At 46.2% G+C, this 22,563-nt stretch overlaps 1 protein-coding gene across 1 annotated transcript in view; it reads left to right on the plus strand.

Annotated features, from left to right (window-relative positions):
• Window positions 1-18,500: 18,500 nt before the first annotated feature.
• NPAS2 (neuronal PAS domain protein 2) overlaps window positions 18,501-22,563 on the plus strand; it is a gene marked incomplete at both ends in the record, with an annotated part of 95,376 nt that continues 91,313 nt past the window's right edge. The window contains one exon of the mRNA XM_080917374.1: window positions 18,501-18,532. Coding sequence (XP_080773500.1) covers window positions 18,501-18,532 — 32 coding nt within the window. The remainder of the gene's footprint in view (window positions 18,533-22,563) is intronic.

Below are 22,563 nucleotides of genomic sequence, written 5' to 3' on the forward strand. Positions count from 1 at the left end.
CATCTGCTCCATTTCCTAAGGAATCTTCCAGGGCTTATAGTTGCCTTACAGGACCATATGACGGCATAGGGTCCCCTGTGTGATCGGAGATAAATCCAAAGCAGAGACAGGTGTGATCCTTGGAAGTTTTGGCAGCTTGTTTGAGGGCCAAGTTTCTCACCATAATGCCAGGTCAGAACACAGTAACAATGTTTTGTCCCTTGGGGGACACCATACTTGGGACACTGTGGATACCCAACAGCCAGAGCTTTGGCTCAAAGATATAAATTTGTATCAGTTCTTGTTGGCCAAATTGCCCTTTGGGAGTCTGCTTGCGGTGCCTGGTAAAGCTGAGAGTTTTAGGCCCAACCAATAGAACCAACTCTAAAGCCAGATGTGTCCCAAAGCCACATCGTCTTGTTCTTTCTATGCTTTTAAAATTGTGTTTGTGGGCCGTTGTGTGCACATGGATTGAATTACCTGGAGCTGGAGTTAACAGCTGGTTATAGCCTACCCTGCCTGGCACTGGGAAGCAAACTTGGGTCTTCTGCAAGAGCAGTGCATGCTTCTTCCCCGTTGGTCTACCTCTCCAGCCTTGAGTTCTTACTCTTTGGTTCAATGTCCACAGCATCCAGCACTATGAGCACCTCATGCCCCACTGATGTTCACACCTGTACACAGCTGGAGAACCTTCCCAGGCTGAACTGCAGGGGCGGGGCAAAGCCGACCTCCAGCCTTAATGGTTAATGACGTGAGGGTCATCACACTCTGTGCACACACAGAGAGGAACACAGAATACATATGTATATACATAGACACATACACAGAGGCACATGTGCACACATACAGGTATACATACAAACAAACACAAAGGTGTTCACACACATACATAGACACATACACGGAGGCACATGCACACACATACAGATACCCACAAACACAAAGGCACACACAGAGAAGCACACATACATACACACACATACATGCACACACAATAGACACATAAACATGCACAGAGATACACACAGAGGCACACACACAAAGGCACACACACATACATACATACAAGGGAATACATACAGAGACACATACATATATACCAAGGCACACATACATACAAAGGAACACAAAGGGAAGCACACACATATATAAAAAGGCACACACACACACACACACACACACAGAGACAAACACAGGGTCATAGGTACACACACATATACACAGAGGTATAATTGCACACATACAGAAAGAGGGGTGGGGCACAATGTACTATCTCTGAATAAAATACTGAAGTGTTTCAGAACATTCCCAAGGCCTGTTCTCCTTCACTGAGAAGGAACAGGAGCCAGCTCCCTCTACCCGTATTTCTTTTCAGAAGCAAAATTTGCATGAAATCGGATAGTCTTGAGAATAGAGGTCTGCTTTTCTTTGTAAGAAAAAGAAATTGATCAAATTCATCAGGAAGTTCCTTCAGATCCACGTTCTGTACTGAAGAAACATTGCTTCTATCCCATGGAACACCAGAGTCTCCAAGGCATTGAATCTAATTGACTAGAGAAAGAATTTGCTTTGAGAGGTCGTAGCAGCAGGACACTGGCACATCCAGCTGTTTGATTCCCTTCACAGCCACTGACCTGTTCACATTGCCTGAGTCGCAGTAATATATTAACAAAAAAGGTTTATGTAGCTCACAATGTCAGAGACTGGGAGTTCAGTGCCAGCTGAGGATCTGGGGTGAATGATGTCACAATGGTGCTCACAGGTCCATAAGTGATCACATGATGAGGTAGACAGTATATAAAAGAGGGACCAAAGAGCCAGGCTCTGACAAGAACAACTAACTCAAGTCGAAAAGCTCTCCACTTCCTCCTTGCAAGGGATAACTAACTCCCCTAGTGACTCAGCCACCTCTGCCTAGGCTCTGCCTCCTAAAAACTTCTCCACACAGATACTCTGAGGGCCAAGCTCCCAACATAGCAGTTTTGGGTAGAAAAAAAAAACATAGCAAAAAAGATTAGCTTTTTTTTAAACTGACCCCCCAATCCTGAGAACAAAAATCCTGTTAGCATTATCTGGATTTATAGCAGGCCTTTGGCAAACATGGTTTTAGGTGGCGTAGGCAGGGTCTCTGGGTCAAAATGGGTTTGCAGCCTAGTCCCTTCCAGCACCTGACAGAGGGTGGGAACCATGTGGCTGGCAGAGGGGTGTGTCAGAGTCACAGTAGTCGAGAGAATGTGGGAATCCAAGTGCTCCAGGACATTAAGTTGTGTTAAGATGGTTAGTACTGAACAGCTCTGAGCTGCTCCCAAGGACTCCTAACATCATCATCTGCTTCCTGTTTAGCTGTGTGGCCACTTGCACAAGTTATTCTTGTGTTAGCGTGAGCTAAGCTAAACGGTCACCTTCAAATAACGACAGGAGCTCATTTCCAACAGGCTTTATGTATTCACTTTTTTTTAAAGATTTATTTCTTTTATGTATGTGAGTACGCTGTAGCTGTCCTCAGACACACCAGAAGAGGGCATCAGATCCCATCACAGATGATTGTGAGCCACCATGTGGTTGCTGGGAATTGAACTCAGGACCTCTGGAAGAGCAGTCAGTGCTCTAACCGCTGAGCCATCTTTCCAGCCCTGTATTCATTTTTATTAGTGTACCTTCACTGTCTAGAGTAACCGGCTTCACGGCAGCATTTCTAATACACACGTGTCAGAACTTCCGCCACGTGGACTTCACACTTTCCCTGCCCTCTCGTCTGTCTTCCAGTTTTCAAATATGCCCGCTTCTTTGGCTTTTCATGTAGACTCAGTGTATGAGAACGGATGTCACACTCCTCACTTTGGGTCTGGTTCATTTCACTAAACACGATCATCTCCGGTTACATCCAGTTTCCCGAATGTCGAGCCTTGTCCGTCTTTAAGGCTGAGTGAGACTTCATTGTGTACACGTGGACCTTTCCACGCACCGGCTGATAGACCTCTGGGTTGCTCTCACCCTCTGCTATTGTGAACGGTACATCTGTAAACATGAGCACGTGGGTATCCCTTTGCAACCCTGACTTATATGCCCAGGAGTGGTGTAGGGGGTTTGGGTCACATGACTAGCCTTAGTGTTTCGAGAGACTTCTATTTTCACTGATTTTCACAGTGGCTGCACCAATGTGCAGCCCCACCAGCAGCATTTACAGCATGCTACAGTTTGCAGAAGTTACTTCCTATTGCACCAAACCAAGGAAACAGTTCACAGGAGGCCAACAATTCCCCTGATGCTCCTCAGAGTTGTCACAAACATATGAATCAAATCTTCCATGGCAGATTAGACCTCGCCATTGGCGTGCGTTCCTTTCACCCTGAGGGGAGGCACGTGGGCCTGAAGCCTTTGTGAATTAGTGGAAAGAAATGAGAGGGAGAAGCAACAGCTGCCTCTGAGGGAGCACCTTGGGGTCCCCACTTTTCACTGTCCTCCTTAGGAGTCCTCCTAGGACCTTGGCCCTGATTTTACACTCTGTATTCTTAACTACCATAGCTGCATGTCCATGGGAACACTGCACAGTGCTTGCTGCATATAAAACCTCTCGTTTATGTATATTCTTTTGTCTTCTTGAGTTCAATTCCTTTCTCTTTGTCTAAGAGATGCATTATTCTAAAGCAGCCAACATTCTTTCTTTTCTTTACCTAAGACAATGTATAATCTTCCCCTGATCTTGCCATATAAGAAGTTGGAAGGGCACGTAGAAACCCATCAGAAAGTAGCATCCTAAGGAGATGAGGTAATTTGTTTTCTGTAATCAAGAAAAAAGGAAACCAGTGAAGGAGCATTACAAGCTGTGCACCCCAGCATGGCTCTGTGCACCCCAACATCTCACTATGCACCCCAGCGGCATGCTGTGTACCCCAGCATCACAGATGCCAGCCTGTGGTCTATCTTCTTTCCTCTCGGAGCCTTGGTCTTGCTGTAGGATGGCTCTTACTGTTGCCTGGCAATGCATCTGTAGACTTTCTTAAGGTCTCCCTTGTGATCGGGATGGTAAACGTGGTAACCAGTCTTTCTGAGCCCTCCAAAAGCTTGCAAAGTTGGAAGCAAAAACAGTACTCCTCATAGGAAGCCGGAATAGGATCATTCCAACTTGGTTTGTGTTTCTCACCAAAGTAGAGTAAACAAGTTAAACTGCATGAAGGAAGGCTCACAAATGAGAAACTAGTGGAGGGGGGTGGGGAAGAGAGAAAGCCAGTGCTGGTGACCATAAAACCGAATGTTCATCAACTCTGACAAATGAGGAAGATACAGTCTTCGTCATGACATATGAAACACGCGATATTTCTAGGAGAATCTTAGGGAATATGCCATACTTCTTACTACCATTCTAAATACAGCTGTGGTGCATTCATACACATATGGGGTGAGGGAGAGAGAACTTGGCTGCTTAATAACAAAGAAATAGCCTTAACATCTCTTACCCTTTTATTCTTAACCGAATGGATGGATTGTAATGTGTGCCTACATGATACTTCTTCCCTCAGAAAAATGAGGAAAAACTGGCTTGGTTCAAGGATTTTGTTTTCTATCTAGTTTATTTTCTTCCAAGCAGGCTTGTGGATAGTGAAATTTAGTTCTGTTTTTTTATAGCATCTCAGAGAGTTCTGCCTGTGCAAAAGAACCTGGATGCTTCCTGAGGGCTTGGTAGTCCATCACTTTCTGGGCAAGATAAGGGAATGGTACTTTGACACACTGGGCTGCCCCTGCAACTTAGGTAACTCGGTAAACACAGCATCATTTGAGAGAACACATCACTCTCTCAACGCATCAAATGCCCGGAGTCACAGATCTGAATGGTGTATCTCCAATTCTAACCATACTTCACGCTTGATGCCTCAGAACGTAGCTAAGCATATTTAAAAGGGTCTTTCTTAAATTTTTTTTAAAAAGTAATAGTAGTTCAAAACATCTCCTCCCATTTTATATCGATTTCCTCCAAGTTTCAGAAAAGAAAAGAAAAATCAAAACCAAAAAACAGAAAAGAGAATGCGCCTCTCCCTTGTTGCCTGGAGACCAGGTGTGTGCTACTTTGTTAAGCAGACTAATTAGCACTGAGGGGTTTTGCTCGACAGAAGGCTCATTAGTGAGGGTGGGCGGGCCTCGGAGCTCCCCCAGCTAGTGGCTCTCAGCCACTCACACACACTCGAAGTGTGATTCAGCTCAGAGAAATGTTTATCACCCGCTCTTCAGGAAACTGTTTTCGTGCCAGCTGACTTCCCTGCTCTAGCAACCCCGTACCTTTAAAAGGACTCCCTTTGTAGGCTTCCCAGTGACTGGTGACAACTGTCTTGGAAGTTTAGAAGTAAGGTAACTGTGGCTGGTCAGGAATTGGTTTTTAGCGGTTTTAGTAAAGCCACATGAACAGCCTTGGGAATTGTTACGCCAAAAATGGCCACCCACCCTTCACTAGCTTTACATTCTAGATGCCCCCAAGTAATTGTGTTCTTCAGTTTCACTGTGGAGGCAGGAGATGAAGCAGAAAGAGTCAGTAATTTACCTCAGGTGGCTAGAAGCGAGGAGCCATTGGCTCCTGAAAAATGGATCCTGGCCTCTCTGTCAGTGTCTGGTCCATTTGTCATCTGCTAGGTACATTCACAAGGACAGGTCAAGGGAAGGAGTTGGAAGGCAAGAAAGAAAGAAGAAAGGAAGAACAGGTATGCTATGGCCTTTAGTTCTTTAAAAAAAAAAAAAAAGTTAAAGTATTTTTGCATAAGATAATTTCCTAAAAGAGGTTGGGAGGATATTCCCAAAGTCTTGGATATTTCTAGTTTAATGTTTCCCAAGGAAAGAGGGACAAGGAATCTTCATCAATGCATCTGTACAGAATGAAATTCATGGAAAGCGGTGCCCTGCGTTAGAAAAGACTCTAACAAACATGTCTGCTGCCACTTTGCTCTGAGCTCTCTCTCGGGAGCCTCAGACTCAATCTCACCAGCCCTGTTTGCTGAGGGTGATACTCCAGTCTTCCCTGGGGGACCTATGAGTCCTAGCCATGCTACAGGTGTGTACTAGGCCCTTCTGGGACCACCTGACCCCAAACACCTGTTCCTAGAAGTAGGTCAGCTCACCTAGTGTGGTGGATTGAATATGCTTGGCCCAGGAAGTAGCACTATTTAGAGGTGAGGCCTTCTTGGAGTAGGCACATCACTGTGGACCTGGCTTTGAGACCCTCGTCCTAGCTTCCTGGGAGCCAGTCTCCTAGCAGCCTTCAGATGAAGATGGAAAACTCTCAGCTCCTCCTGCACCATGCCTCCCTGGATGCTGCCTTGCTCCTGCCTTGATGATAATGGACTGAACCTCTGAACCTGTAAGCCAGTCCCAATTAAATGTTGTCCTTATAAGACTTGCCTTGGTCATGGAGTCTGTTCACAGCAGTAAAACTCTAAGACAACTTGGCCTCTGGTCAATGCACTCTTTGGTACTTTGTCCAACTTGTAGACAGTAAAGGCCTTTCTACATATTTACTTGCAGGGCTGGGAATCAAACCCAGGGCTTTGTCAGCAGGCAAATGTCCTACCACTGAGTTACAGCCTCGGCCAGACCTTTCAGTCTATATACTGCTGCCCAGTGCAGCTGTGGGAACAGGAGAGGGTCCTGGCCCTTCCCTCATGGAGTGTCTGTTTCCTCCAGTCCTGGCAACCTTTAACAAAATCAGTTCCCACCTGTGGGCAGCAGCATTTACTCCAGTGGCCTCCCAATTGGTTGTCAGAGAGAAAAACAGGAAGCTGGCGACATAGGAGGCAGCAATGGCTTCCCAGTAGTCCGTGTGAAGTGCACAGTAGAGCTCTGTGCCTGCTTAGTGGCCAGTTTGTCTTTAGTGACAGAGCCTCTCTGAACTGTTTTGCCTTTTGTTTTAGAGACTTGTTTTTATTTTGTTTGTCTAAACTAAAAGGTTCTCTTCCCCCCCCCCCCCGTGTGTGTGAGTGTGTGTGTGTGTGTGTGTGTGTGTGTGTGTGTGTGACCTGTGGGAGTGCAGAAGAGTCCACAAGAAGGAGTCCAATCTCCTTAAGAACTCTTTTTGTAGGTGTGCTTCCATTGGTCCCTTGTCTGCCACCTAGAGGCCACCCAGAGCTGCTCAGGCTGGGCCTGGAACAAGCCTTCCTTCCTCATGGTTCATCAACATGATAAGCAGGGTTTTTATGCTGATCCACTATGTGAGCCCATTGCAGGCTAAGCCTGTCTGGCCTTGTCCAGAGACACCAAGCACTTCAGAACAGTGCAGATGGCTGTCTTTGGGGTGTCAGAATCTGGCACCCCAGGGTGACTAGGACATGGATCTAGTCATCCCCCTTACCCCATATTCAGCCTGTCTCCCAGCAGCCCTGTGTTAGGACCCATTCTTGCTGGGAACCAAAGCTGGGCTTTCCCCCCAGGGTTTTAAAGACAGATTCCCACACGTAAGCTACAACCAACCGTGCACAGCTCACAAAGGACACCTTCCCTGGGCACCATGAACCTCAGCTGCTTGTTGAACATCCTAGAGGGTGGGACCTATCCCGTCCCTGAGCCACCAAGTAAAAGGGTCTTGAGTGTCTAAAGTCAAGGAAAGGGAGAAACAGAGGCGCCAGAGACAGAGACTGAACTGAGGATGATGGGAGCGCTGCTCAAAGATTGACAGCTTCTCTATCAGGGCTTTGGATGCTACTACATGGTCTGTGTCTCTTAAATGATGGGACTGTGTTGATTGACATGTATCTTATCCCTCCTCTACTCCACACGCCGCACAGTTGCTTCTATTCCTAGCCCAGATTATGTCAGCTCACCATTCCTGAACCCGGGATACTGTCTCTTAGTTGTTGTGGATCGATCAGAGTCAGGATCTGATGGCAATGGTTAAATACGCTGATATGTAAGAAAACCATAAGCCAGAGCTTTAGCCATGACTGGTCTCACCAGCTCGTATACAGTGACGAGCTTTGAGAGGGATGTGGGGCTAAGAGATGGATTTGTAAGCAAAGTCCATTCATCTCAAGTCCGAAGACCCGAACTGACAGGGTGACTGGTACATATCCAGAACCACAAAGTTTGAGGGACAGGGGGCAGGCAGAGATAGATAGAGTCCCAGAGTTTGCGGGCCAGCTAGCCTAACAAGTCAGTTACCTCCAGGTTCAGTGAGCGATTCCACCTCACAGTGAGCTAGAAGGACAAGGAGGTGGTTCAGCAGGAAAAACACTTATTCACCTAAGGCTAGCATCTTGAGTTCACTCCCTATGATCCATAGGAGACAGCTTACTCCCAAACGTTGCCCTCCAAGCTCTACATTCATGTTGTATACACTCGAAAAGCACACACATACACACACACACACACACACACACACACACACACATTTTTTTTAAAAGTCAAAATAAAGTGGAGAATAATAAAGACACCTGACTTTGACCTCCAGCCTCCACTGTATACGCATGGCTAAGAACACTTGTACAGGGACTAGAGAGATGGCTCAGCAGTTAAGAGTGCTAACTGCTCTTCCAGAGGTCCTGAGTTCAATTCCCAGCAACCACATGGTGGCTCACAACCATCTGTAATAGGATCTGATGCCTTCTTCTGGTGTGTCTGAAGACAGCTGCAGTGTGCTCACATTCATAGAGAACACTTGTACATGTGCGCATGGAGGGGTAGGGGGTGGAATCAGGGAAGCCTCTGTCCTGTTGGAAACCCTCACAGGGTATTCTAGGCTTCCCTCCTGGCTGTTTAGGCTCAGAGCTAACAGGAGCCTAGCTACTTCACACTTCGCTGTAGGGAAGCAGGGCAAACATGGCTTTATTCCGTGGTCAGGAGAGAAGCAGGGCAAGCATTGTTGGTTCCCAGCCTAGGTGCCCCACTGCACTAACTGTGCAGGCCCATGTAAGAAGGAGCTTGTGAGGGAGAAGAGCCTGTAGGTGCAACTTCAGTTCCTTCAGAACAGCAAGCCAAGAGGCAAGTAGTCACTAGCCACTCAAAGTGACCTGAGAGTTCCCGACACACCCTGTTTTCTCATGACCAGGACCTTTGAACAAAGCTGTGCCCGCCACCCCTTTATGCTCTCAGATGAACTGTACTAAAGCCAACAGAGAAAACATGAGGAGATTTAACCTTGCAGATACCTTTTCTAAAGGAAGTACAATAAACCACAATCACGTGAGGAAAGAAAGCCTCTTGCTGCAGATGCTATCTTAGACACCCCCCTTAGGAACCACCTACAGCCTGTGAGCTCCACTCAAACTTGGTGTTATCAGTGGCAGTGGGCAGTGTTCAGGCAGACTGGACACTCTACTTAAACTCTAAATGACAGAAGTACAGGCGTGGCAAGGAGGAGGAACCAGTGCTAACAACTGATGCTCTGTCCATCTTGGAATGTGACATCAGACAGACCTGGGCTGGAAGCCTGTCCTCTTTCTAGTCATTGTCCTGTAGAAGAGGAGAGGATCCTAATGGTGTGTCCTCTTGACTGTGGAAGGCAAGTCACAGCCACATCAGTTACTGATGAAATCATCATATCTAAGATCTAGTAAAAGCCACCACGAGTCCAGAAGGGAAGAGGTTGAAGGCATTCAAACCTAAATCCAGCTCAGTCTCACATTAACTCCACTGCCTCTGCCAGCCAGTGGTGCCCATGAAGCATCAACACATCTTGGTTAAATGTTACCGGAAACTCTGACCTTAAGCCCCAAACGCTGTACCGTGGTGTCCAAACTAATTTGATTTCCTGTGCCCAGGGACATCTTGTTTCTCTTTTGCCCTCTTTGAATCCTTAAGTGCAATTAGGATGAAGTTTCCCAGACTCAAAGGGATCTTCTGGATTACAGTTACCTGGAGAGAGAAGCAGGGCTCTATACCACTTGCAGATCCTTTGGGTTTGTCTTTGGCAGAGGCTCCCAACAAAGGCTGTGTGAATTAGCCGCAGGGGTGACTCATAAGCCTCCTGCCCCTCTTACTGATTTCACTAAGCATCCACTGTCCACACCCAGGCCACATACTGCTAGCCACATACTCAGAACAAACCACAGTGTGGCTTGAACTCTTCATAAAGGGGGGCCTGCCTCCTAGAGGGAATCTTCAGGGATGGAGAAGTAGGTGACAAAGGTTACAGGAACTACATGGACCGTTACAATGGTCCTTCTGCCCAGATACTACAGCCATTTGTAGGTTGGAAACTCTTGTCTGACCAAAGATGTCATTGTCAGTTGATTTAATGACACATTTCCTAACTCTCTCCATTCATTCCTTCTTGGGCTATGTCATCGTTTTCCCTGAACAATGAATCACCGTACCCTCGGAAAAAGGCAACGATCAAAGAAAAACTGGAGTCACAAAAGGCAGATAAAGTCTCAGCCTTAGCCTTGGAAATGCTTGTGGCAGAGTTGATGGTGGTCGTGGGAGCTCTGCAAGGGTCTGGTCATGGGCTTACCCTGGACTCTCTGTAAAAGCACAGAAAAAGCACTTGAGATGTGGCTTCCTCTGGATTGGACCAGAGTTGAGATCAAATCTGTCAAGCCTGACTCTTCCCTGTTTGGGGAATGTGCCAAAACATGAGAATTCCATAATTGAAGGGAAGCTGGGGATTGTGGAGGCAGCTGCTGCCTCTCTGGGTTTTACTGCCCATTTCCTTTAGGAAAAAAAGAATGCTTCCCCCTCCCAGTGAATCACTGGCAAACCAAAAACTATTGGAGAGGAAGATTCACAAGGTGGAAGTAACTTCCTACTTTCTCCAAATGATAAAGAGGTATGTCCTCAATTTGTTAGTGCCTGTCCTTCACTGCCCATCCCCCATGTGCAAGGTTCAGATGCTCCCTGAAGACATGAGGCCCCTCATCAGGACCTCCTGGCAGGACAGAACATATGTTCTGCATTCACGAGGGATAAACTCAGCCAGTAGGGAAATGCGTGTGCTTAGTGTGGCCAGTTTTGGTTTCAACTTGTCCTCGTTTTCAGTGTTTTGTTTTTCTTCCTTTTAACGAACTAAATTCACCAGGTTTTGTTGGTAGGGCAGCGAGGAGAATTGGGATTTTCCAGCTAACTTGGGACCTGTAATTCAAATCACTTCTCAGCCAATTTGAAAACATCATGGTTTTATTTTGTGAAAACATTGGCCTGGTAACACAATAGGCTGATGGTAGTCATTTCACGGAACACTTATGAGGACACAGAGCAATCCACGGGGCCTCTGAGGACGGTACAGAAAAATCAAAATGGCTCTAGTGATGATTTAACACGGGTACACACAGCTTGGCCCTCAGCCTATTTTAGTAAATAAAGTTTTATTGGAACATAGCTATGTAGCTAAAGTATACCTGGTCAATTCCTGGTTTTACATGGCAGTGAGTGTTGAACAGTCACACAAGGACTATATAGGTCTGCTTCTAAACTATTTACCAGCTACCAACCCCCGCTTTAATTTTAAAAATAAATACTGTTCCAGTGGCTTCGCTTTAAAGGATTTATAAGGAAACTCTTTTTCTTTTGTTTTAATAAATAAGATTACAGGTCTGTGACTTGGACAGGATTGCAGGCTAACAAGAAAAATCCTTGATCACAAAGGTTGAAGGAATCCTTCCTATTCTGGGTCACCAGGGAATAAGATATGTTTTGACTATAAATCACGTTTATAACCTTGTTTGTGAGAGTCTCAGGAAATGTAGGTTTATAGCTGGGAGGAACAAGTTAAGCCCAAAGGTCATATATGTTTCAGCCATAAATATGGCTTATTGCTATCTTAACATCTTTACCTGAGCATGCTGTATTAGAAGAAAGGACATTGTCTTTGTGTTGGGTAATCTTTACAGAAAATTCTTTTACTAACCTCGAACTCTTGGCTCTCAGAAGGTGGGAGATTTCATTTATTACTAGGATCTCGATCATCTCCTCTTTGTGATCTCTATTGTAATGAGTCGGACGGGTTGTACAGAGTAGTCAGAGAACAAACAGGGTCCACTACACAGTGCAGAGGCGCTCTCTCGGGGCGAGAGAGTAGCCAGTGAGGAAACCTCTCTAACAGGGCAGTAGCGATGGTAGCCAGAGACCATTGTGTTGTCCTAAGCTTAGGCAGGCTTTATGCAAATCCTTAAGAATCTCAACTTTTATAGGAGGCACCAGGACACCAGGAACACACAGCCCACAGAATCAAGTGGGCAAAGCTCACAGGGGCTCACAGAGACTAAACTGACAACAGGGAGCCTGTATGGGTCTGAGCCAGGTCCTCGCATACATGTGATAGTTGTGTAGCTTGGTGCTCTTGTGGGATTTCTAAAGTGGGAACAGGGACATCTCACCCTTGGCCTGCTCCTGGGACCCTTTTCTACCTACTAGATTGCCTCATCTGGTCTTGATATGAGGGTTTGTGCCTGCTCTTATTGTAGTTTGTCATATCATGTTCAGATGATATCCTTGGGAGGCCTGCTCTTTTCTGAAGGAAACTGAAGGAGGGGGCTGTCTGTGGGTAGAGGACAGGTGGGGAGGGGACTGGGAGGAGGGAAAGGAAGGGAAACCACAGTCAGAATATAATATATGCGAGAAGAATGAAGACATAAATAAGTAACAAAAACAAATGCAACACAAACTCAGCCGTCCTCCTGAGCTTGGGCACCAAGAACCTCATGCTCTTGGTCTTCCATCAATAAAAAGGACTTAATACTTTAAAAAAAAATTTCAGAACAAGAAAGCTTTACTGAGTATTTGATTTGGATTAACTCTTAAGGGAGGGCACACTGGTACCTGTTCTTTACCAGAAAGCCACAGGCTAATTAGTAATTAGTAATCAATCTAAGGACCTTCTGAGCAGTCCAGACTCTCATGAGCTTACCCAGGGCCTGAGGTACATTGAAGCACATTCTTCTGATCAGTAATAGGAGCCCTGTGCCTTAGTCCCTGGTTCTATCTAACTAGCTACCTAATTCAAAGACTCCATGTCTCCTTTTCCTCGGGCCTTACCCCATTTCTACATACACTGCATTTGATCTCTTCTGGAGCTACTAGCCCCAGGCAGACACTGTCACCTGTCTGCCGGTGTCAGCTCTTGCCTCACTGTGCACCCCAAGGGCAAACGTGGGTAGCACTGGAAAACTTTCACCCTCTACCAGTCCCCAGTGCCTCTGAGCCAAAGATCTAATCAACTGGGTGATAAATGAGTGTTTGTGAGAAAGAACATTCCAGAGTGCTCAGGGCGGAAGTCTCACCTGGGTCATAAAAATGTTATTTGGAGCCTCGCTGTGTAAAAGGCATCCTTAGTCATTTCTGCCCGTTTATTGCGTTCCCATGAGGTCCAGTTCATCTATCATTCCTTCCCAGCCTCTAATGGCCTGTGGTGTGTCCCTGCTATCATTAACAGAACCTCTCCTCCATTTGTGTGTGTGTGTGTGTATGTGTGTATGTACACATTGCTGACAGTGCGTGTGAGCATATGTATACACACACACATACACACATACAAATACACATACACACACATACCCATGAACACGCATACACACACACACACACACACACACACACACACACCATTAATAAGTAAAGGCAATAACCCTTCTCCCAAGGACCCCCTAACCTATGACTCTACCTCCCATTGCTAACCTTCTAAGACCATTACCAATCCTGGGAGTAATCATCACTGTAGTTTTAATGGATTGTTTCTGCTGGGGACTAGGGTTTCTTGCTAATCTCACCTACTAAGCACAGAAAGGGAGGCCCTGCTGCCGTCTCCACTACACAGATGGGAAACTAGGGCTGGGGCTTCTTCACACATGCTGTGGTGAGATGACATTAGCAGAGGCAGAGCCAGGGCCCCAGCTGGATGGCCGACTGCCTTTCCCTTAGATGTAGGGCAGAACCCACCACTTACTGCTGCTTGGACACTAACTATTTTAGATCCCACATATGACTGAGACCACATGCTTTTCTTTCTGAATCTGGCTTGTGCCACTTAAGATAATGTCCTTCCCAGTCCTCAAAGGGGACAAACATCTGATTGACAGGTATTTGGAAGAATGTTGAATGTCACTATTCACTAGAGAAACATGGTCTGAAAATGTTATAGCCCCTTAAGCCCTTCAATTGGGGTAAGACCATGGTCAAAAACCAGAAGATGACAAATGTTGAAGCAGATGTTTGGGGTAGGGGCTTTGTGCTGAACAGGAAGCACAAAGTATTTGAACTGGAAATACCCAGGCATCTAGCAAGCCCACTACTAAGCACTAATTCAGGGAAATTGGTGTCAGTGTATTAAAATTAAAAATAAGTTCATTGAGCTCATTGGGTAATGGCTTTTGTCACCGAGTCTGACAACCTATATACTATCCCAAGACTCACATGGTAGGAGAGAATCATCAACTCCTGAAATTTGTCCTCTGACCTTCACATGTAAACTGTGGTGCATACACACACAAACACACAAACACACAAACATACACACATATACACACTCAAATACACACAGCGTAGGGGGCTTGGAGACTGATAGTAAACAAAGCAATTTAAAATAAGTTAATAAGTATCATAGCCTTATCATTAAGCTACCCATCCACAGGATGAGTCACAGTGACAGCACATGTTAGGTGAGAGCACTTGACCTTTGTATCTTCCTCCCCAAGTGCACATAAGTGAATGTGTATAGTTGTCATGTGCATGGTCATAATGTGTGCTGTTGACATGTGCATGGTCATAATATGTGCAGTTGACATGAGTCTGGGGACAATATGTCCAGTTGGCATGAGCATGGCTGTAGTATATGCAGTTGACATGAACATGGCCGTAGTGTGTGCAGTTGACATGAACATGGCCATAGTGTGTGCAGTTGACATGAACATGGCCATAGTGTGTGCAGTTGACATGAACATAGTCATAATGTGTGCAGTTGGCATGAGCATGGCCGTAGTGTATGCAGTTGACATGAACATGGCCATAGTGTGTGCAGTTGACATGAACATGGCCATAGTGTGTGCAGTTGACATGAACATAGTCATAATGTGTGCAGTTGGCATGAGCATGGCTGTAGTGTATGCAGTTGACATGAACATGGCCATAGTGTGTGCAGTTGGCATGAACATAGTCATAATGTGTGCAGTTGGCATGAGCGTGGCTGTGTCTAGGACCCTGAGAGAAATGACAAAGCCTGGCTCCTGCTCTGAGTGTAGATGTTGACAGTGTGTACAGAAAACATCCATTTCTCTTTCTCCTCTCAGATGTCCACAACCTGACAGCTGTTCTCGTACTGAGACTTTTCCTTCTGAAGATGCCTCTACTGGCCTCCTCCTTCAGCTGATACGATAGTCATGCCTCCTTGTAGTTTCTCCTCAGGAGACAGGGCAAGAGTGACTTCACTCCTCAAGTTCTCTGCTTTCTCTGTCCCTTCGTCTGTCGAAGGCTGCTTCTGTTGTGCGCCCTGTTCCTTCCATGTTTGGAAAAACATTTTCCTCTTGTCCCTTTCCTTTACTGTTGCCAACCCTGGTGGCCACACTATCTGACTTGGTTCCCTTTTGCCTGTGTGCTTTTGAGAATCACCCCTTCATAAGTAAGCTCTCCTCTAGGTGTCCTATCAGCACGATCTGTCATCTGGGAGGTGAGGTCCCTGCCTCCACATCTCATGACTCTGGTTATTTAAAGTAAAAGACCTTTGCTTCCCTCCACATCCTGTTCTGGTGGAATCTCACCAATGGGCATTTCTCCAACTCTACATAGAATTGTCTTTACTTCCAAATACATTCTCCCTCCTCGTGGCCATTTTCTCCCCACTGTCTTTATACGGTCTTGAGGAAAACTGCCGCTCAAAATTTTCCTCCTTGGAAATAATGTAGTTGAATAAACCAATTATATCCCTCCGTTATTTCTTTAATACAAACTTCTAAGGCTCTTTTTTTCTTCCTGAGTTCCGATTAGTTCTTTGATGAGACACAAGTGTGCAATGACAGATGAGCAGATGAACAAGGCGTACCGTAGCTACAGTGTGACAAAATGTACGACACTTATGGTGTGGCAATATTCAGCCCGAAAGGGGACAGACATGTTGACACAAAGAACAATAGTATTTTAGTGTCTATAGTGGGCAAATTCATGGGGACAGAAAGTAGAGTGATTTTGGCTTGGGGCTGGGGACAGTGAGGAATGGTGAATGTAGTTTTGAGGAGGATTGGAATTCCGCTGATGGATGGTGGAGGTGGTGGCATGATACATGAACAAACAGGAAGCCACTGAAGTTCTCTCATAAATCATCATGTACACTTCGCCGAGGTTTTATAGTGAGAAAGCAATACATAGGAGAGGCATGGGAAGTGACAGAGGTGGCAAAGCCTTGGGAACAGGAGGCCCACTGGGTTTCCTGGGCAGATGTTGCTTCTTAAGGAGAGCAGTTCGGCTAGCCATCCAGAGGACTGGTTGGCACGGGAGGGAGAGGTGGGAGAAGAAATGAGCACGAGTCACTGGGGCTTTGTAAATTCAAACAGCTACAAATTCAGAAAAAGAACAGCTGTTAGTCACCATTGGATGCCTAGTTTGTGCTTCATCATGCAGTTAGCATCCCTCCTGTAAATACAGGTGGTCCCATTTCTCCTGTAGACACAGGAGTTCTATAGATAGAGCTTAGCGGACCTTCACACCTACCCTGGACACTCCCCACTGCCATTGCCCTTCACAGGACAGAACCGGGTAGGACATCTCCAGCACCCCTCACCATCAAGCCTTGAACAGATTCTATCTGGAGAGTGTTGAATGCACACATATGCAGGCCTGAAGCGCGTGTTGATGTGGTGCAAACCTCAGATGAGAAATGGAGTCCCTCATGGGTCTACCCCTAAAACCACTCGAAAGGGCCATGGCTGCAGAGTTTCTTGCCTTGGCTCTGGGTCAGGTGTGTGTGCTTGTGCATATAGGCAAGCAAGATCACAAGACAGAAGCATCTCAGTAAAAAAAATTCATGTAAAACTTCAAAGACACAGAGTAGTTGTTAGTACATTAGCCAAGTATGGAGTTTAGATGTCTGGTGAGGAGCAAAGGATGAGGGTGAGGCTGGGGCTGATTCATCATCTCCACTGACCCCTCCCCAGCTCAGCACCTTTGCCATCTCAGACACTACCACCATCTGCCTCTCATTTCCCAGTGGGCTCTGTTCTCATGGGCATCCTGAGACTCTTGGGAAGCACTTCAGGCAGGCAGGACAGTCGTGTATGACAGAAGAAGAAATCAAGGATGCATTCTGCCCTGTGGAGAAAACCCAGGGCTACCCAAGGGTTGAAAGGGAGAATGCACCATTTGGTCCTGAAAGACACTGAACTCATGGCCTAAAGAGTGGCATTTCCAAGTGATGAGCTAGGCCCTGGGGACTTGAGGAAAACATGATCATTCCTGGACTATTGTATAATCTTCTACATCCATCAGCTTTAAGGAAGGACTGGATCACACTTGTTTGAGGCTGAGTCCTCCTAGTCATGTGTTAAATAAAGGGTTTGTATCTCGGGACAGAGTCAAGTGCAGCATTTCCAGGACATCGTGAGCATCCAGCAAGAGAAACTTGCCAGTGTCCGGTTTGAGATGGAGACAGGGTTTCATTGGGAAGGAACCCTAGGACAATTCTCAGCATGTGACCAGGAGACCCCCGATTTGGTTTTGAAAAAGAACGATTGTTTGCTTTAAGAAAAAAAAAAGACTCATTTCCCAAGACTACAATATATAAGAAGCTACTTCAACATCCAATGACCCATCACTGTGATAATAACAAATATTTCCACCTTTCAACCCACAAACATCTGTCAATGGGGTCTAATACAAAAGTCATAAAAATACCTGAGACATTATAAAATGTGTGTGTGAGTGTGTGTGTGTGTGTGTGTGTGTGTGTGTGTGTGTTACATAGGTACACATTGGTGGATATGTGGATGGGCCTATTAAGCATATATGGAGGCCAAAAGTTGATTTATCGTTCCTCTATTATCATTCACTTTTCTGCCACCATAAGGTCCCTCACTGAACCTGGAACTCACTGTTTCAGCTGGACTGGCTATCGAGTGAGTCCCTGGGATCCACTTCCTTGTACTCCCCAGTGCTGGGGTGGAGAGACCTGTTCCCATGCTAGAGATCCAAATCAGATCCTCACACCTGCATAATAACTACTTGAGCCATCTCCCCAGTGCCATCCTAAGAGTCTATTGCAATTTCATTTAATTGTGCAGTTCCAAAGAGGGTTGTTCCAACAATGTGCCTCCCTGTCAGAAGGTTAGACATGTCTGGACCTGATCCCTAATGGCATGAATGCTTGAATCAAGACATGTCTGTTTAAACTCATGTTTATGAACAAGAACACTTTGGAATCCTCAGTACGTTTCTGTCACATGACAGGCTGCTGTGGCCTGTAAGGTCAAGAATCACTAGGTTGAGGCAATATTTGATAAGACCAAAGTATACTTGATAAGACCAAAGTAGTGGCAACCATCAGGACATGTAAGAAAGATCTAGAAGCAGGCCACAATCAACACACTTTTTTTTCTGTTTTGTTTAGCAGGCAAAACTGCATAGAAACGCTAATGGACGAAGATGAGAAGGATAGAGCAAAGAGGTAAGTAGGAATCATCCCTGCCATGCGGGGCATGCAACACTTAAACTCTGCGATGGGCAACTGTGGGATATGGCCACACACTCTCTCCCTGAAAGGTTTCACAGTGGCCTTTCATGTGATTCATGTCTCATCAGTGAAGTTGTCATTGTGTGAGACTTACCAAGAAGTCTGTGTTTTTAGTGTGCCTAGGTGTTATCCTGTTGACCATGGACTCCATTCAGAGGCCTCCAGTTTCTGCCTTTACAGGATAGGTGCTGCTCAGTAGGGCAGATGGATGACAGCCACACTGACCTGTGTTCAAGCCCTGGTAGTATCAGGGTACTACCTGACTGTGGACAGCAAGAGTATCCTATGGTGGTATCAGGGTACTACCTGACTGTGGACAGCAAGAGCATCCTATGGTGGTATCAGGGTACTACTTGACTGTGGACAGCAAGAGCATCCTATGGTGGTATCAGGGTACTACTTGACTGTGGACAGCAAGAGCATCCTATGGTAGTATCAGGGTACTACCTGACTGTGGACAGCAAGAGCATCCTATGGTGGTATCAGGGTACTACCTGACTGTGGACAGCAAGAGCATCCTATGGTGGTGATGTTGAGGTGCTGCCTGACTATGAACAGCAAGCACGTTATTGCCACCCCACTATTACTCTGTTCACATTCAGTTGTTACTAAGTGAGTGGTTGCTGAACACTATCTTTACATAAGCTCTGTTTCTTCATCTGTAAATGTACTGTCAACTTGGCACAAGCTGGAGTTATCCCAGAGAAAGGAGCCTCCCCTGAGGAAATGCCTCCATGAGATCCAGCTATAAGGCATTTTCTCAAACTAGTGATCAAGGGGGAAGGCCCAGCCCATTGTGGGTGGTGCCATCCCTGGGCTGGTAGACCTGGGTTCTATAAGAGAGCAGGCTGAGCAAGCCAGGGGAAGCAAGCCAGTAAGTGACATCCCTCTATGGCCTCTGTATTGGGTCCTGCTTCCTGAGCTGCTTGGGTTCCAGTCCTGACTTCCTTTGGTGGTAAACAGCAATGTGGAAGTGTGAGCTGAATAAACCCTTTCCTCCCCAACTTGCTTTGTTATCATGATGTTTTGTACAGGAATAGAAACCCTGACTAAGACAGTGAAGTAGCAGTGTTGTGACTCCTTGAACCATTGTTGAACAGTCAGGATTTACTAGCCTGGTAGCTGTTATGTTGAAGCACCTACAACCTTGCCTATGTCTATTCCTTTATGGGTATTCACTGAATACCCACTGCATTCAAGGAAGTCATGACGTTGGGGTCAAAGGTCAAAAGTGCTCATCAACAACGTGACACAACCCATCCAAGTGCGCAACCGCCATGCAAAACTTGGTGAACCAAGAAAGCAATGGTGAGGAAGTACACTCAGTCCCCACAGGATGCACAGCTGACGAGTGGTTGGGCTCACTGCAAACTTCTGGGGTGCAAGGGACAGGGCAGCAGTAGAGAGAAACAAGATGCTAGTCAGGGGAATGTTTGTTATAGGCCCACAGACAAGCCTTTCCCCTCCAATCTCATCTGCATCTTTTGTACACCGAATGGGGCAGGTACTTGGTCCTCTACTGTAGACCCCTCATGGACTTGCAGAGCTGAAGGACACACCTACTTCCCTCCACAGAACTTCACAACTGACCTGCAGACAGTTGAGCCCCCAGAGTTCACCCATTCTGGTTGCCTCTTGTGCAACTGTCCCATGAGGAGAAAGTCATGAGAGACACCAGTCCACAGCCATTTGCAAAGTTGCTCGGTCCGAATCTACAAGAACAAGGGAGTCTGGACTGTTTTAACTTCCCCTTGTATTTATATTAGCAAAAGGTCAGTGTGTTGGCCAGCAGCTCAGAGGCAGTGTGGAATGAGGAGTAGGAAGAGGTGGGCCAGGCGTCGTCTTTGATCTCATTTTGCTTGTTTTGAGGCGGTCAGGACTCAAGGAAGAACCTAAGTCTCGAGTGTGTGGGTTACTTTACATTTATTTCCACTCTTCCATGTGCACAGACATCCGCAGCAATGAAACCCATAACCCAGCAAGTGCTGGGCCGTTGCCTGGTCCTAGGAATCACACCCTCCTCTGGAAATGCTTCACAACCTGCAAGTCACAAGCTGTGAGGTTTGCAAAGTCCGTTTGTGTCCCTCAAACAAGCAAATGAATGAACTCGACTGTAGTGACAATTCTAGGATTTGGGGTTCTTTTAAAAAAACATAGAAATATTACAAGAATGTGTTTTTGTCTTAATCCTGGGTGTGGGGATACGGGCCTGCTCCGCAGCAGCTGACTATGATTTGCCTTGTGCTCTAGCAGAGGCTTGGAGCTGAAGACGGTTTCTGTGATTGTGCGACTTCTGGGAACTTTCAAGAGGGTATATAAACGCTAGAGGTCTGATAGGACAGTGGGTGGTTCCTGGTTGTTCAGGAGTGTTGCTTGTGGTTTGTTAGTGGTCATGCTCAAAGAAGAAACAAAAGGAAAGAAATTAGAATCAGGGATCTCTCTCTCTCTCTCTCTCTCTCTCTCTCTCTCTCTCTCTCTCTCTCTCTCTCTCCTCTATATTTCTTTCTTTCCTATCTAGTGATTTGGGATGGAGTGGGGTGGGGTTGGGAATAAAGGGTAGGGAAAAGAAGAACCCACCAATTAGTGAAGACCAGCTACACTCAACAAGACTGGTCAAGCATACCCTTGCATGTTCTTGCCTTCTCTCATGGGCTTATCTCTCAGACAGGCTGGCTTCCAGCTCTTCCTCTGGAGGGTTTGGCTGCTGGGCTCCTGCAGAGTGAGCTGGGTAGTGGCTAGTGCTGGAGATGGAGCAGTCTTCATGACCCCATATGTCCCTGTTCTCACCTGCAGCACAATACCGAGCCTGTCTTTCTCAGGATGCAATTTTGGAACCCTTCCTAACACATTAGGGGAATGTAACAAACTTAACTGTAGACTTCCTCGCGCATGTTTCAAAACCTCTAGTTTTGCAGATTTGGGGGCAGCAACCCGGGAAGCCGCTCCTTTAGCCCACCTTGGATGCCCTGGAAGGATTTCTTTTCATTCATTCTCAAGATATTCTTGTGAGATTATGAATGCTTTTTAGATCATAATCCCCCTTGTCTCAAAACAAAATCAAAAACGAAACCTTCCTTTATGTGACTTGAGGTCTGCAGACCTTTGGAGATTGTGTGGTGCCTTCAGGTTGACTAGTGGGTTGGGCTCCACTCTCCTCTGTGAATGTCCATGTAATTCCAGTGGGTGTTACCTGAGTTCCTATCCCTGTTCAGAACCAGCTACTGCTTTCTTTAGGGAAGAGTTAAATGTAACCTTTGTATTCAAGAGGTCAAAAGGGAGGAGGTGTGGTTGAGGGCTGTGAGGTCCCTACATAATAAAGTTCCCAGCTTGCCATTTTGTATAAGGGTTTATCGTGTGTGTGTGTATGTGTGTGTGTATGTGTGTGTGTGTGTGTGTGTGTGTGTGTGTTCTTAGACAAGCCACTCAACCACTTTTAACCTCAGGTTCATGAACTGTGAAATGGGGTGCCAACAGTCACAGCTTACCTCTGAGACAATCGAGGGCATTCACAGCTCAACATCCATGGTGCCAATGAGACAGCTGCGGTGTGTAGGCCCCTTGGCATACCTGAGCACTTGACCCGCAGATCCTCTCCCATTCTCCTGGAATCCCTGTAAAGTGGGTGATTGCTGTTCCTACATTGCAGTAGAGAAACCCTAGGACCTGAGATTGCATAGCCCACCACCAGTAGCCACGAGGATCAAATCTCAATACCCCTGCCCTCCTCCCATACTTATCAGCAGAAGCTGTCCCCTTTGCTTCACTTTGTGCTCAAGAGGCAGGAACAGTAAGTATTGACTGTTACTTTGCCCAAAGAACCTAAGAATCGGCTGCTTTTCTGCATCATACAACCGTTTTGCTTCCCTTGATGCTAATGAACACTGGATGTTCCCTTCATCCTTTGTCCTGGGGCTGAAAAAATACATGGTCTCCTCTTTCTGTTTGGCTAGGAAGTTGCTTCCATA

This window comes from Micromys minutus (assembly GCF_963924665.1).
Source record: "Micromys minutus genome assembly, chromosome: 5".
Lineage (NCBI taxonomy): Eukaryota > Metazoa > Chordata > Mammalia > Rodentia > Muridae > Micromys > Micromys minutus.